Genomic DNA, 14,910 nt, shown 5'->3' on the forward strand with positions numbered 1-14,910 from the left:
GCGCGTTACCGCTATTTGTCTCCGTCGGGAAAATAGTTGCTTCGTCGTAGAGCGCAGATATCGCGCGTGCAACCTCGATTACCCCGCAAGTAGCAATGCTTTGAGACGCGATTGAGCTTTCGCCTTTGCCACCAACAGGTGGACTTGCAAGCTTGAGAGACTTTTTCAGGATAGTTGCCGCGACTGTTCTCCCGACCGTGAACCGAAACTGCATTTCACGCATGATGCCCTCGGTTTAGCTCGCAAGTGCGATCTCTTCTACGTCCGATCTCCGTGTTGCCTAGGGCAAGCTTCTCGCGGCGGCATGCCAAGTTGCAACGCGCACACTAGGCCTAACGAGCGCTAGCTGCCATGTCGGCGGCCGCGGACTACAGAAGTTGCGGTTTGGTGCCGAGTCAATGAAACATTTTGCAGTTGTTGCATTTAGAAGGCGTGACCTACATCTTTAACGAAAACGCGGGCGTGCATGTGAAACACTCGAGTGGTGGTTTGTCGTCGGCAGCGTTTTCGACATGGCGCACACGCAGTGTGCTACCGCAGCGACTTCCCGTGACGGCGCATTTTTTCCGCGTTCGTTATGTCGGCACCGCAGGTCCGCGCTAACCGTTCAACATTTCCAAATGTAAGCAGACGCAAACTTACGTCCCAGTCGCATGCCTCGATAGTCGGAATCGCGCGCCCACCCGTTGGTCATGTTTTGCACACGTGCAACCTTTCAAAAATGTTGTTTTGGTTATAGTGCGGTACCACTTATAGTGCGGATATTCGCGACACTGGCAACTTACGTTATAAGCGGTCTATGCTGTAACTTGGTGAGGACCAAAATTAGCACATGAGTACATAAGTGTATGACGAACACGACTGACAGGTTGTGATCTGAATAACGTGACTTGCCTGTCGTGCATGCCATGAAACCCTTCCACCAGTCACGTGCAGCACATACCAGGATAACACGGGTGTGCCACAGGTGATTCACAGTATATATCAACCCAGGAACAACGAGAATAGACTGGAAATCTTAATGCGAAAGCATTAAGGAGCTCACAAAATACAAGGGTGTTTCCAAATTCCCTCTCACAGATATGCAGCTGCCATGAGCACTTCAATCACCAGAACACCACAGCTACGGCCCCACTGTGGCTCGGTACATGGTAATGATTCATCCAGATGATGTGGTGAGTAGGCTGACAGGGATATGCAGAGCACACAGACCTTTGTGCCTCTGGTGTCCGTATCGCCTCTCCCAAGCGGCCAGCAGCAGGTTGTAGTAGCGGCGGTGGGCAAGCAGGGTCACATCTCCATGGCGGCCACCTGGAAACACCCGCTTGAAGGATCCACAGCGCGAGAGCTCATCCTCGCTCTGCACTAACACCCGGACGTCGTCGGGAGTCAGGCTTTCCAGCAGGCCAGATGTCTCTTCCTCCTGCAAAGGCATACATACATGCATGAACACCTCAGCCACGCAGCGACCAACAATTGCCCTGTGGTTGTGCTCTAATTCTGGCCAGCACTGAAGCCATTCTACTTTGAGAGGCTAAGAGGAGTGCTTTTAGCTAAGTCATCAACTGCACTGAAAATGTTTAATTTGTAATTCATGCCACGTTGCATGGACAAAATTTTAATTAAAAATCTACAAAAAGCAACTGTCAGTGCAACATTCTGACACTTTGCTTGCGTCAACACATTGGTGTGTGCACTCTATGAAGACGCCAGTGACAGTGGGTTCAAGAAGCTCCACCTAGTACGACAATACAGTCGATCCCGGATATATCAAACTCGGATATATCGAATTATTGGCTATATCGAACAGTTGAGAAATCCCCTTGAATTTCCCATGCAAAAGTATGGGGCTGATGCACACGTATATCGAACTCCCGCACAGCGAAACATCCGATATATCGAATGCTGCGCCGTGCCGAACTCCAGGGAGTGCATTTTTCCTAACAAATTTTGGTCATTTTCGGCCGCGTTCTATTACGTTCCGATCACTCTTCGCGCGCAGGTGACGAAAAGTCGGTGTCGTTGCATAAGGTTGATTTGGTTCGTTGCGCAGCGCTTGCGAATGCACCGGCTTGTTTGATGCGCGATCTGCAGGTTGTAACGCGCGTGCATAGTGTTTTTCAAAGGGGCCAATTGCCGAAGGCACCAGAATGAGATTAATGCGGAGATACTCGGCAGTCTCGTCGCAGTGTTCGCATTCCCTTCCGATTGTTCGCACGCGATGGCATGCGGGCCCGAAAAGCATGGCCTTCGAGATCCGCAACGTCGTGACGTATTTTTGGCGTTTTCGGTTATAAAACGCACATCTCGGAGGCTACGCTTTTTCTTGCTTTTCGCGCCAAAGCAGCGGCTGCTTGCTAGAAAGCTACAAGTGCCATCACCATCGCCAAGATGTCGATGGTGGCAACTTGTTGTCGTTCCTTCGTTGTTTGTGGGCTGCGTTGTCTCTCGCGGCTTGAGGACTCGTGTACTTCTCGCTTCGTTCCTGACACATCCTCATTCGGGAGTCGAACTAAACATGGACCCGCTCGTAGCGATAAAATGATGACTGCTGCTTGTAACGGCGTCAAGCAAAGCACCCTCATGAACCGTTTCCTTGCGGGCTTTGGCGCCAGGTGACGATTTTGGGTGTGTCATGACCGCTCACAACGGCGTACGGTGCCTTAGTGAAATGTGCAACTTAGCATTTCCGGTCGCGCTCTTGGACCGGAGTAAAGCAAGCAACTTCATCGGTGCAGACGACGACGTCCCTGTTTCTGACTGCATCGATGCCGCGATCAAGGCTGACGTTGCCAGTGCCGCGGAAGTGGACCTGTGCGGTTGTGAACGTCAACGCCGTCGCTAAGTCAACACTGCCGCTAAACAACCTCTTACCGCGCTCCAGAGCTTGCATCGGCGTTCAGCGTCAGTCACCGCTGTTGTGGCCGAAGGCGCTGAATTTGCTTATTTGGAAAGCTTCAATCATATTTAGGATGACGATGAACTTGACGGCGCTAGGAGCAAGACAGGTTTACGGACTATTTTCGTGCGAAATAAAGTGCGGTAACTTGCAAAAGAAGTTCCCACCTTGTTATTTAGCATACTAGTTGCGAGCGAATCGTCAGCACTGTTACGAATTCCGGAAACTGTTTCGAGACCTGCAATGCATTAATATAAGCCTTAAATACGCATATTTTATATTTCGAATTATCGATATATCGAACTATTTCGCGATCCCCTTCGAGTTCGATATATCCGGGATCGGCTGTATAAAACCACGGTTAACTAGAAATCTATGAGAAGCAATTACAGTAAAAGCTCGTTAATTCAAAAAATCGAATAATTCGGGCGTGTTTCCCGGTCCCGGCCAGTATATGCATTGTTTAATGGCATCAAACTATCGTTATTTCGGCCACATTCGGCCACTACCTGGTTAATTCGGACAATCCTCTGAGTGCGCTGAGCGCTGCAAATGTGAAACACAAAAGAGTGAAAACGGTGTTCGCAGACAAGCGAGACGAGGTGGCAATGTCCGCATCGTTATTTTCATCAGTTGGCGAGCATGGTTTTATTCACATGCAGATCCAGCAGGCAGCAGCTTTGTTTTAACTCGATGAAATGTGCACGCAATGTCACAAAACTCAAACATGGCGGAAGCTGTTGAAGAGGAAGAGCTTTCAGCTGCAGTCGGTATGCTAGCAAAAAACATATTTGCTACATCACGATGGACAAACTATCAGCTGCCAGCCACTTTAGCTGTGTAAGAACTATCGTCCGGTGCACATGGTGGTAGTTGTGGTAGTACGTAATAAGGGAGGGGGGTAGAGCACGTTTCGAATGGGAGCCTGGCGCCATGGTCAATTGAGAACGAAGTTGCAGGATGACGAAAATTGTGGCTTTTATACTGCTCTTATGCAAAACAAGTACCGGATTTATGTATTCATCAAGAAAATGAAGGTGTATTGATGCAACAGATATTTGTTTATTGTTTTCTGGATACTTTCCATAATTACGAATTCGGTTAATTAGGACACTTTTCGCAGCCCCGTGAAATCCGAATTAACGAGCTTTTACTGTACTTGCTTCCTTGTCTGCTGGCCAACTCCCCACTACACTTCCTGGAAGGTTGGCAAGGCGCCACCTTGTTTGAAAGTGAAGTAGCCTGCGTTGTCTTTTCACTTCACTCTTACGGTTTTACAAACTTGTTTATTTTGGTAGTGCCATGAGAATTCTGACAAAACTTATGACTGTCAATGAGGTATATCACAACATGCAAATAAGCATGTCATTCGAGTGCCTCACCACGTCCATCAGGCTTGTCTCGTAGTGCCTATGTTTGAGGAGCTCGGCTGGGGAGAGGGAGTATGTGTGCAGCAGAGGGTTCAGGGAGAGATCGTCTTGCTCTTCCAGACTGGGCAGATGAGGAGGAGAGAACACTCATTAGGACCATGCATGCACTCAATGGTGGCTCGCAAATACATTCGCGAAAATACAAACAGAACTGAATACCAGACAGTAACAAAGTTACACAAGCTTGTATGAACGTATTGTTACACTCAAACCTCATAACAACAGTCGCATCTGCCAAGAAAATAACTTCGTTATATCTGAAAATTAGTTATAAATGTTTATTTGTAACACTGCATGTATCACAAGACTAATCTTCATTTACTTCGTTATAACCGATAACTAGAGGTGTGTGAATATTCAAAATTTCGAATATTTTTCGAATAGTGTTTGCTATTCGATTCGATTCGCACTGAAATTTTACTATTCGGACTATTCGAACTTCCCAAAGACAAATGCAGTCAACATCCAGTTGAAAGTGACCCCTTCAGATTTTCAATATGCTTCACCTCACTACATTCTCGTACTGCGGCAAAGCTGCCTTTCAAGCTCCGTTACGGTCGAACTTTGCCAAGACTTAGTCAACGTCCGATTGGAAGTGGTCCCTAGAGTTTCAATATGCTTCACTTCATTACACCCCGGTATTGCGGCAAAGCTGCCTTTCAAGCTCCGTTACGGTCGAATTTTGCCAAGACACAGTCAACGTCCGATTGCAAGTGATCCCTAAATTTTTAATATGCTTCACCTCATTACACCCCGGTATTGCGGCAAAGCTGCCTTTCAAGCTCCGTTACTGTCGCAAATTTACTAACTCAAGAAAGGCTGGTTTAGCATGGAGATGAAAGATGTGGCAGAGGTAGGGGCTCAATTAATGCTGTTGTGGACCTGAAATTTGGGCAGGAAGTCTGAAAAATCGGAAGCCGAAGCTTTTTGGCATCCAAAATTTCAGATGTTCTTATATATCGACGTCTACGAGGCAGATTTTGAACTCCGGAATTGAAGGGAGCGCACCCTTGTCTGCCACATCAGTTGGGCTTCCACAGAAGTTGAAAGAGAAGGAGAGGCTGAGGAAATGTCATCTCTGCCTATCACGTGTAAAGTGTTGTCGGCAATACTTTGGTTGCACCAAATCATGTACATAAATACAATTCGGCCCCTACATTGCTTCATTCTTGATAAGAAAGACAACTATGAAATATGACCCCACCAGCGCTTCATCAGCCTAGTGAAAAGAAACACTTTCATGTTGCTATCTTACAAGAACATACTTAGGGATTCTCTGCAACTTTTTCTGTAATTTCACTTCGAATTATTCGAAAAATGTTTGAGAAATAGTCGAAAATTATTCGAAAATTATTCGATTCGATTCGCACTCAATCTTTATTATTCGAATTCGCTTCGCACCCAAAATTTTGCTATTCGCACAGCTCTACCGATAACTCGTTATATCCGCGTTCGTTATATCGACATTTGAGTTACTTTTTTCAATTGAGCTGCAGCCCCTTCTTCAGATCTACTTCTCTTATCAAGCTGTTGAAATGATGCCGTAACCATGAAATAATTTGAAACATTGAAGTCATGAAAATGTTTCACTTCTTCATAACTTGCCCATTAAAACAGGGAAATACTACAATTAAATAACATTGCAGTCATATGGAGGCAACTGAACTTCCCAGGTGGTTCCTGGATTTGCTGCTCTAAAATTTCATTTTCTCTTGGACTCCTGGTTCCAAAAACCCTTGCACCAACAGATGGGCAGTACTACTTCATGGCCATCTTGCACATTTTTGGGCAGTTTTTCCTCAATTGTTTTATTCCCGGGAATACTTGTGGACACCTGGCATACATCAAACACTAACTACAAACACAGGAAATTTATCAGCTTGTGAGTTTATGTGATCCTTTAGTGAATGACGACAAGGGAGAACAAACGCACTGCCTCTCTCACCCGTAACATTCTAGTAGCCTCTCGTCGAGGTCATCCTTGAGCTGCTGGGGCAACTGGAAGCCTGCCAGGTTTAGCATGTCCTTCACCACCTCACTCTGCAAAGCAGTAATGGCATCAGGATGACAGACTATTAATCCAGAAGAGCATCACCATTTTCAGTATGCCAATATGTCACTTTGCAGCGAAGAAATTTGTGACCAAAGATATCACAAACAAAGATTATGCTGTACTATAATGCAACCGAGAAAACAAAAAGAAAATCATTATCCACTTGCTTTCTTCTAACATGAAGTTATGAAATCTACAAGGATTTCAAAGAAATATTAATTGCAGCATGCTTATGAGACACACAAGAAAAAAACACAAGAAAAACACTGGCACAAAGATGACTAGTGTAAACAAGCAACTGTTTTAAACATTCATGGCAGAAATATATGCAAAGGAAAAAGATTAAAAATAATGATAAAATAGCATGAGTGCAGATAACCCTCTAGGGGGACAAACCAGTCTGCACCTTGGCCTTATATTTTCAGCAACGGCTCCCATCAGCTTGCATTTGATTAACAGGCACTCCATCATCGGTTAGTGAGGTGCACCGACACACACATCAGCACCAAACCGGTGCATCATGAAGGCCTTGATGACTTCCCTTTCTCTGATATCTTTGAATCTCGAGACAATGGTGGTGCAATCAAATTGTCTGAAACTCACACCTGTTGCAATGAGTAAAAGTTTCCTGGATGTCTGATCTGTTAACAATTAAGGGTGCGCAAATATTCGAACTTTCGAATATTTTTCTATTAGTTTTTTCTATTCGGTTTGGTTCACACTGGAATTTTACCAATCGAAATATTCAAACTTTCGGAAAATAAATGTAAGGATTTCATTAGCTGAAAATTAAATCACAACGCTTCTAAATGATGCGCGTAAACCCAATTCTCATCACAAACATCGACCTGTTGGAAAGGTTAACGGCCGTCACCGCACCCCGCCGCTATTCCATACAAAGTAGCTTGACCAGTGCGCACAGACTAGAAAGAGTGCAGTGCAAAAGTGCAGCATCCATACTCCATCCAATTTTCGAGAGTTCCTAATAAAAATGCATCTGCACGTAATGTTACAAGCCCTTTCAAAACTCTGACATGCCCCTATGTTGACAATCGGAAGACAAAAAAGGCAAGCACAATGCACCCTCACCAAACGTGAAATTTATTCTGCTCGCAGTTTCTTTCTTTCAGAGATCCAGTTTTGCTGGCTTTAAGGTCCCTTCTAGAAACGCCTCGATCGCTAGCCGATTCAAGGGCCATTACCTTGACAAGCTCAGTCTACACGGAGCTGCCCATCTACCCAATGTACCTTTTACCACAAGAAAATGGAAGATAAGATAATACTTTTTTATCCCACAGTACAACTTGTGTGAGTGGTTGGCATAGTACAGGTCATTTTTATGCAGCTGGTTGCCGTTAGCTCCACGACAAAGCGAAATCAGCTTGTTAAGAGCTTTGAAGGACATGGCTACATCGTGCCTGCAAGCAGTCGATATACGCAACACGTTGTGAATACAGTCAAACCCATTTTATAATGAACTCGAAAGTGCCGCGAAAAGTGGTCGTAATGTCAGTAGTTTGTTGTATATGAACTCGCCTTTAAAACGCGTGCAAATTAGCAAACATGTCAAACAACCCCTTCGTTGACAAGTATTTTCAGTAAAAGTCAAGTATTTTCGCTTCATGAAGAGACTGCTTGCTTGCTCATGAACAAACTAAACTGTGTTTGTGTTGAACCTGCTGCCACTGGCAGAGTGCACAATGCCTGCGAAGAAATTCTCTCAGATGTTTTCAATATCTCCACTCCTCGTAACGGCTTCGATAGCTTCCCATCAGCCGTGCCAAGGTGAGCGCACCGGGAGCTGCGTTGCTTCGGCCTGAGAAGAGCGATGTTTGAAAGTTTGAATGTCATCATGATTCGTTATCAGCAACTGTATAAACGAAGTGTCAGTGAACCGCAATCTCTGGATAGCAGCTAAGTAACCACCGGCGCATCTTGTAGCATGCAGTGCCACGTTTGCGTCGACTCTGGTGGCATGAAGATCTACAATGGCGATAGCAACGCTTGAGTGGCAGTTGATAAGGAGTGGCGTATAATGTTCATTTATAGCATCTTGCACATGCTTAAGATTCTAATTTGTTCACATTTAGTTACCTTTGTCGTGACATCCAATTTAGGGCTGCTAATTACCACAATAAAAACAAATTTAGTGACATCTACAGAAAAAACAATGACTGCAGGACAAAATAAGTTATATTTTTACAATGAACAGAAACGTTGGCATGTACAGTCAAATCCCGCTACAACGAAATTGACGGGACGCGCGAAAAAGTTCGTTGTCGCGAAAGTTCGTTGCAGCGAAATTTCATCTATATACCACAAAAGTTAGGAATATCTGATGATCATGACTCGTCCTTTGGTCCCGGCAAGTGCATGCATTGTCCTTTGCATTTAACTGTCGCTAACTCGGACGCACTTGGCCGCACACCGTGTGAATGTATTTGCTCGCGTATAACACGCACAAAATATACAGAAAATTTAGCGCTAAACTCGGGGTGCGGGTTATACGCGAATTTTGTTGCGCAAGTTGGCTTCACGGCAACGCAATGAAGGCGGCTTTGCGTCAATAGGCGAGTTATACACGTGGGTTATACACGAGCAAATACTATATGCCGGCTACCCTCGAAGCGTGCCAAGCGCGTAGCGCCGCGAAGGAGCGTGCCAAAGTTCGGTAGAGGCTAAGTGAAAACGAAGTGCCGAAGCTCCGCACTACCACAGTCATAAGCGAGAGAAAGGAAAGTCGAAACGCTTCGTGTCGTTTTACGACTTTGTTGCCTTTAATCTTTCTTCCGGTGTGTTAGCTGCGTACTTCAGCATATTCGCTATCGATAATCGTGACGATAGCGACGGCGGTCTCTGCCACCGTTTTCTGCGCAGCGCTTCCGGCAAACGGTAGCGACGGTAGTTCCGTTTTCAATCTGTGCGCGCTGGCCGTGCGTGTGCCTTCAGAACTGCGTCGTTGCTATCTCTGATCGCGTCTACCGTGGTTTTGGCCGCAGCATTGCATTGAGTCGGTGCGCGTACGTTCGATGGATGCGCGCATACTTTCGTGGTCGCCCGTGGTCGCGTCGACACGACCGCATTTGTATTCACAGCGGTTGCGGCAGAATGCAGTTACGCTTGTACTAGGTGCGCGCTGGCGGCGCGTGTGCCTTCAAAACGCCATGGATGTCATTCACGATCGCAGGGCTTGTGACGACGAGCAGTAGTTTTGTTTTGAGTGCTACGTCAAAACAATGGCGGGAGTTCATCAACGATTCTTCCGCAGCCCGCACGCTCATCAAATCCGTCGGCAGCATCATGGCGGATGGACGATCTGTCGCCGAGCATCTCAATGGCGAAAAATTTACCGGGATGTGCGTGAGGTGGCAGAAAGCATGTCTCCGATGAAGACACGGGTCTTGCGATGCGGCCGCACGGCTCTGGCAACGAGAAATGGTCGAATTTCTAGCGGAATTTCGCGGCAATCCTAGGCAAGCTCCTTTTCCTTATGTGGTGGCACTTGCGAAAACTTCGTTCCAGCGGAAATACCCAGAAAAAGTATTCGTTGTGACGAGACATTTTTCGCATTGTTTTCTATGGGCGGCTGACGGGGAATCGAAAATTATTCGTTGTGGCGGAAATTTCGTTGTAGCGGTATTCGTTATAGCGGGATTCGACTGTACACCGAAATCTTTATTGAAAGAATTTTAAAGCCCAAACGAAATTGCACACACACACACCAGGATTGCCAGATGCTACCGAGCTAACACGCAAATAATCATCGCAAAAGAAGCCCAAAAGAAGCGGAAATTTAATAAATTATCCCATTCTTGAAAATATTTTTAATCATAATAAAAAAAAATATCACTCAAATACGAAGGGGAGTTGAAAAAATAACTTTATTTTGTACAGCGAAAATATGCGTAACTATGACGGAAAGCACATATTTACTTTTTAACATTGTCTGCAGGGTAGTTCTCCATTCGGTTGAATGCACGTTTGGCGGTGCATGATTAACGTTACTTGTTGATTACCCCAACGTATGTTTGACTCACTCAACTACACAAAGTCATCGACAAACGCACTATTGGTGAACGTGATGATCACTAAAATAACTATGTTTGCTGGGAAAATGCAAATAAGCTCAAGAAATCGCAACAAGCGACTGAAAAATTCTACAAGTGACTTGGCGAAAAAAGAAGCCCAAATCCGCTTATTATAAGCTGAACTGGCAACTCTGACACACACACACACAAAAAAGCCTTCAGGTGCATCACCTTACTTCAAATAACTGGGTGATAGCTGCTTGCCTATGCCCGGTTGTAGAACTTCTGATGGCCTTGTCCAAGTTCTCTAAGTCATTGACGTGCTTTTCTGGCAGTCCCCTCGAGAATACAAGCTCCTTCAGAGCGGCAATGTGTTCATTTGCCGTTGCAGAGCCTACAGATACCGGCAGACTGTCTTCATCCGAGGATGGCACCTCAGGACAGGCTCGCACTTCACGGATGATTGCGCTGTCGTCAAGTTCTTCAGTCACCCACACAGCATCATCCACAGCAACAAAGTCGTCGAGGTCGTCTGCGTCACTTACAAGTCTAGCTTCAACGGCTTCCTGCTATGCTTGCCGTGCATCCTCTGAGGCATCAGGAATGACAACGTCCTCGACTGATGCTGGCAAAGCCGATGGACTGACAAAGCCAGCCTTTTTAAAACAGTTTTGCATTGTTTCACATGTCACATCCGCCCATCCTCTTCCGATATCTGAACCGCCCTCCACCAGTCGATCTTGAGAGTCTTGTCTTGGCGGATGAGGATGAGAAGTCTCTCAATAACGCAGCAACGATAATTGATCTTGAAGTTCTGAATTATGCCTATGTTGAGGTGGCATAGGGCGGCAAAAAAAATTATTTTTGATGGCTTGCAGCTCAGGGTATAGCCGATGAGTGGAGCAGTTCTCGAGGATTAGGAGGATACTCCTCTTCTTGGCCACCATTTCGTCACCGAACTCCTTTAGCCACTCACCGAAAAGCTCATCCAGGCTTTTTGATTGTGCCTATACCAAACAGGCACAAACTGCTTAAAGCACCTTGGCTCTTTTGACTTCCCTACCCTGAAAGGAAGGCATCTGTCGCTAATGTCCATATTGCAGCAAGGTAGCATCATCACACACACTTCGCTGTTTTTCCCCCCCACACACGCGTCGCCTTTTCAGTGAGTGGGTCTTGTTTGGCAACATCTGGTAAAACAACCCAGTATCATCTGCATTGTAAATGTCACGCTCACTGAACTAGAACACATCACTCATGTTGTAGACAGCCCGTCATTCGCCGTGTCTTTGTTGACTGCTGCTTCTTCACCAACAACTGCCCAGTAGACGATCCCATGATGTTATTTGAATCGCTGCAGCCATCCTCCTCTAGGCATGAAATCCTGATAGCCTAGAAGAAATGCAAAGTCACTTGCTTTCTTTATCAGCAGGCATCCACTGATAGGAATGCTCTTTCCCCTAGCATCCAAGAACCAGTTGAACAAAGCATCTTCTACATCCTTGTGTGTTGCTTCAAGTAAGCGCCGCTTCTGCTTGTTTTCGTCGCCGCTAAAGTTGGTCACGGCCTGCAACTTCTTTTCGTCTTTGAGGACTATCAAGATCGTTGACTTCGAAAGATTGTATTTCTTCGAGACATCTGCATTTTTCATCCCCTGTCATGTCACGAATATTGACAAGCTTTGTTCTGATTAGGATAGCTTTCCTCTTCTTGGGTGCACTCTCAGCAATTGCACAAGCTACAACACGGGCACTCCGGCGGCACCAGTGCACACACAGCACAAACAGCCGTCTTGTCCTTTTCACAAAAATGATCAGAAGACCATTCCTAGAACGTGGCTCCCAGAGAAGTAACGCCACTCGTGTTCAGAAAGCATGAGAAAAAAAGAAAAGAAGGAAAATAAAAACGAGGTGAACTGATACGAACGCAGCTCAAGCCACTCTAACTCGTCCACGTGGTTCGCTAAAATGCAACACAGAATGCAGTGCAACTGCACTGTAAAAAAGGAGCGCGGATAGAGATGGTACTGGCGCACCGCCTTCACAACAGATGAACTCTCTGATGACGGCGGCGATAAGTAGCTGTAACCTTTTTTTTTTTTATTATTCATGAATAGGGTGGCGCCCCCTGATTTTCATGTACGGTGATTAATAAGCATGCTTTCGCTGGATCAAGGCGCCGGACGCTACTTTGGGAGTCGGAAACACATCATAGACGTGTTCTTGGTTGGCGATATGCTTTACTCGATGCGCAGGCAGCTAGCACCGGTAAAATTTAGCCTTGGCAAGGCAACCTCAGATGTTATCTGGTAACTTCCCCGACATTGCCTCCTCCACAGCTGACGGCTGCTGTTCCAACATCCAAGGCATTCGTTGTAGATGGTTTAAGTCGTAGCTCTAACAACGGCGTCAGAAAAAGTTGCTGTGCAAAAGCTGATCGCCAGGCTTCGTAGTCCCTCCTAAGTTTTTTCTTCCTCGCTGCCATTCTGCCTCTGGAGAAATGCGTGGTAAGTGAGTGACCTTGCTCACTATCGGTCATTATAACCGATAGATCATTAGAAGTGGGTTCAACTGTATAAGGTAATACAAATGGCTGCTCTTTAGACTTTGCTTTAGGTTCCGCCGTGATCACAATGTATTGTCAATAGGTGCGGTTCTCACGCGCATTTATACAGCGTGCAGTGGCAACAACAAAAGAAAACAATCGTACCTTGACAGTGTAGTCGACAGGTGTTGCAGATCGTAAGCTGCGCAAGAAAAAATAGCAGGCAAAGGTGAATCAGAAAACTGATAATATTAGAGAACATCACATCAGAGAACACTGTAAAGACAATAATCCAAGTGCTCTGTCTGAGCTGTAGAAACAACAGATTTCTCCTCAGCTCATAGATGAAGTCATGTGAAGCGATTTCCTGATCAGAGAATTCATTGCAACAAAAATATGACGCCAGAAACAGGCGATGAGTAATGACAAATATTGCAGCATTTCACTTGTAACTGGAGTCAGAAGAATTATGCCGAAATAGAGACAACACAAAGATGTGTGTACTTGAGGCACACATATTTCCTTTTTTATTTAGTTATTTTTTAATTAGTAAAGCTAACTCGGTTATATCGCATAAAAAAATGCTTTAAACTGAACTTGTCCAGTTTCAACAACTTCATACTCGATCATAATAGCCAAAAAATGCAAAACTACCTTCACAGCACCGATTCACCAGTGCTGAAATAAAGTGAAGTGGTGATACTGATAACCGCTTTCAGACATGAACGCATTAGTGTGAAATTAGACAAAAATAGCTTTGACATCAGTCTAAATAGATTTAACTATTTTTTTTTTGCCTGCCAATTGTTTCGTGTTAAAAGCGCCCCCTTTTTTTTTTCATTCTAAATCAACCTTGGTGCCTGGAAAAACCAGGAATCAAAAGGTCACAGCCTAGAGCTGTGTGATGAATCACGAGAAAGGAAGTCGTCCTACCTAGGTGAGATGTTGACCTCCAAGAGCCATGGCTTCAGCTGCTCGTCCAGCAAGATGTCAAAGCCGAACAGCTCATAGCACGTGTAGCGACTAGATGTGTGCCTCTGGATCAGCCGGTTCATGGGGCCCTCCGCACTGCACAAGCGAGTAGGCATTGCACAACTGTTTTCAAAAATTTTGTTTTTCTTTTGCGCACTTGAAATGGTCCAAAGCGGCGCTTTGCATTTGCAGTAAAAGCTCATTAATTTGGAAAATAGAATAATCTGGACGTGTTCCCTGGTACAGGCCAATATATGCATTGTTTAATGGCATCACTCTCTCAAAAATCTGCTCACATTTCGCCGCAACCCGGTTAATTTGGACAATGCTCAGAGCGTGGCGAGCGCCGCAAATGTGTGACGCAAAAGGGCAAAAAGTGACTTTCGCTGACAGCCGAAATGAGGCGGCACTGTCCGCATCGTTATCTTCATCAGTTAGTGACCACGGTTTTATCTAGAGTGACACCTAGGTCACTCTAGTTTTGTCCACATGCGGATCTGGCCCTCAGCAGATTCGTATTAACCTGATGCAATGCGTGCGCGATGTCACAAAACTCAAACATGGCTGAAGCTGCTGAAGATGAGGTTTCAGCCGCGGTCGGTATGCAGGCAAAAAACTCGTTTGCTACATTGTGATAGGCGAACTGTCAGTTGCCGCCCATTTTATCTGCGAAATAACTATCGTCACTTGCACATGGTTGTGGTGGCAGTACATAATAAAGGAGGGGTGCAGAGCATGTTTTGGGCTCTCATGAACACATTTTGTACCAGCCACGAACCCCGCATAACTACGTGCCAACCACCAATTGCAAATTTGCATTTCGTGATATGAGCGCCGCCGATGCCAGCAAAGCACGAAAAAATTTAAGGCTTTCATAGAGCGTTTCAAAATGCTCCATGATGCCGAACACAAAGGCTACGGCAGAAGAGCAGACGACTCGTCCGGCTTTCCCCGATGCGCTACTGCATGAAAATCTCCGCCAAT

General features: G+C 45.5%; 1 protein-coding gene across 1 annotated transcript in view; it reads right to left on the reverse strand.

Moving 5' to 3' along the window:
* LOC119385494 (tubulin monoglutamylase TTLL4) overlaps nucleotides 1-14,910 on the reverse strand; it is a gene marked incomplete at its 3' end in the record, with an annotated part of 106,370 nt that overhangs the window by 16,164 nt on the left and 75,296 nt on the right. The window contains 5 exon segments of the mRNA XM_049414006.1: nucleotides 1,213-1,423; nucleotides 4,282-4,390; nucleotides 6,275-6,369; nucleotides 13,120-13,156; nucleotides 13,888-14,022. Of these exon segments, the coding sequence (XP_049269963.1) occupies nucleotides 1,213-1,423; nucleotides 4,282-4,390; nucleotides 6,275-6,369; nucleotides 13,120-13,156; nucleotides 13,888-14,022 (587 nt within the window).

Source organism: Rhipicephalus sanguineus, chromosome 3, assembly GCF_013339695.2.
Source record: "Rhipicephalus sanguineus isolate Rsan-2018 chromosome 3, BIME_Rsan_1.4, whole genome shotgun sequence".
NCBI lineage: Eukaryota > Metazoa > Arthropoda > Arachnida > Ixodida > Ixodidae > Rhipicephalus > Rhipicephalus sanguineus.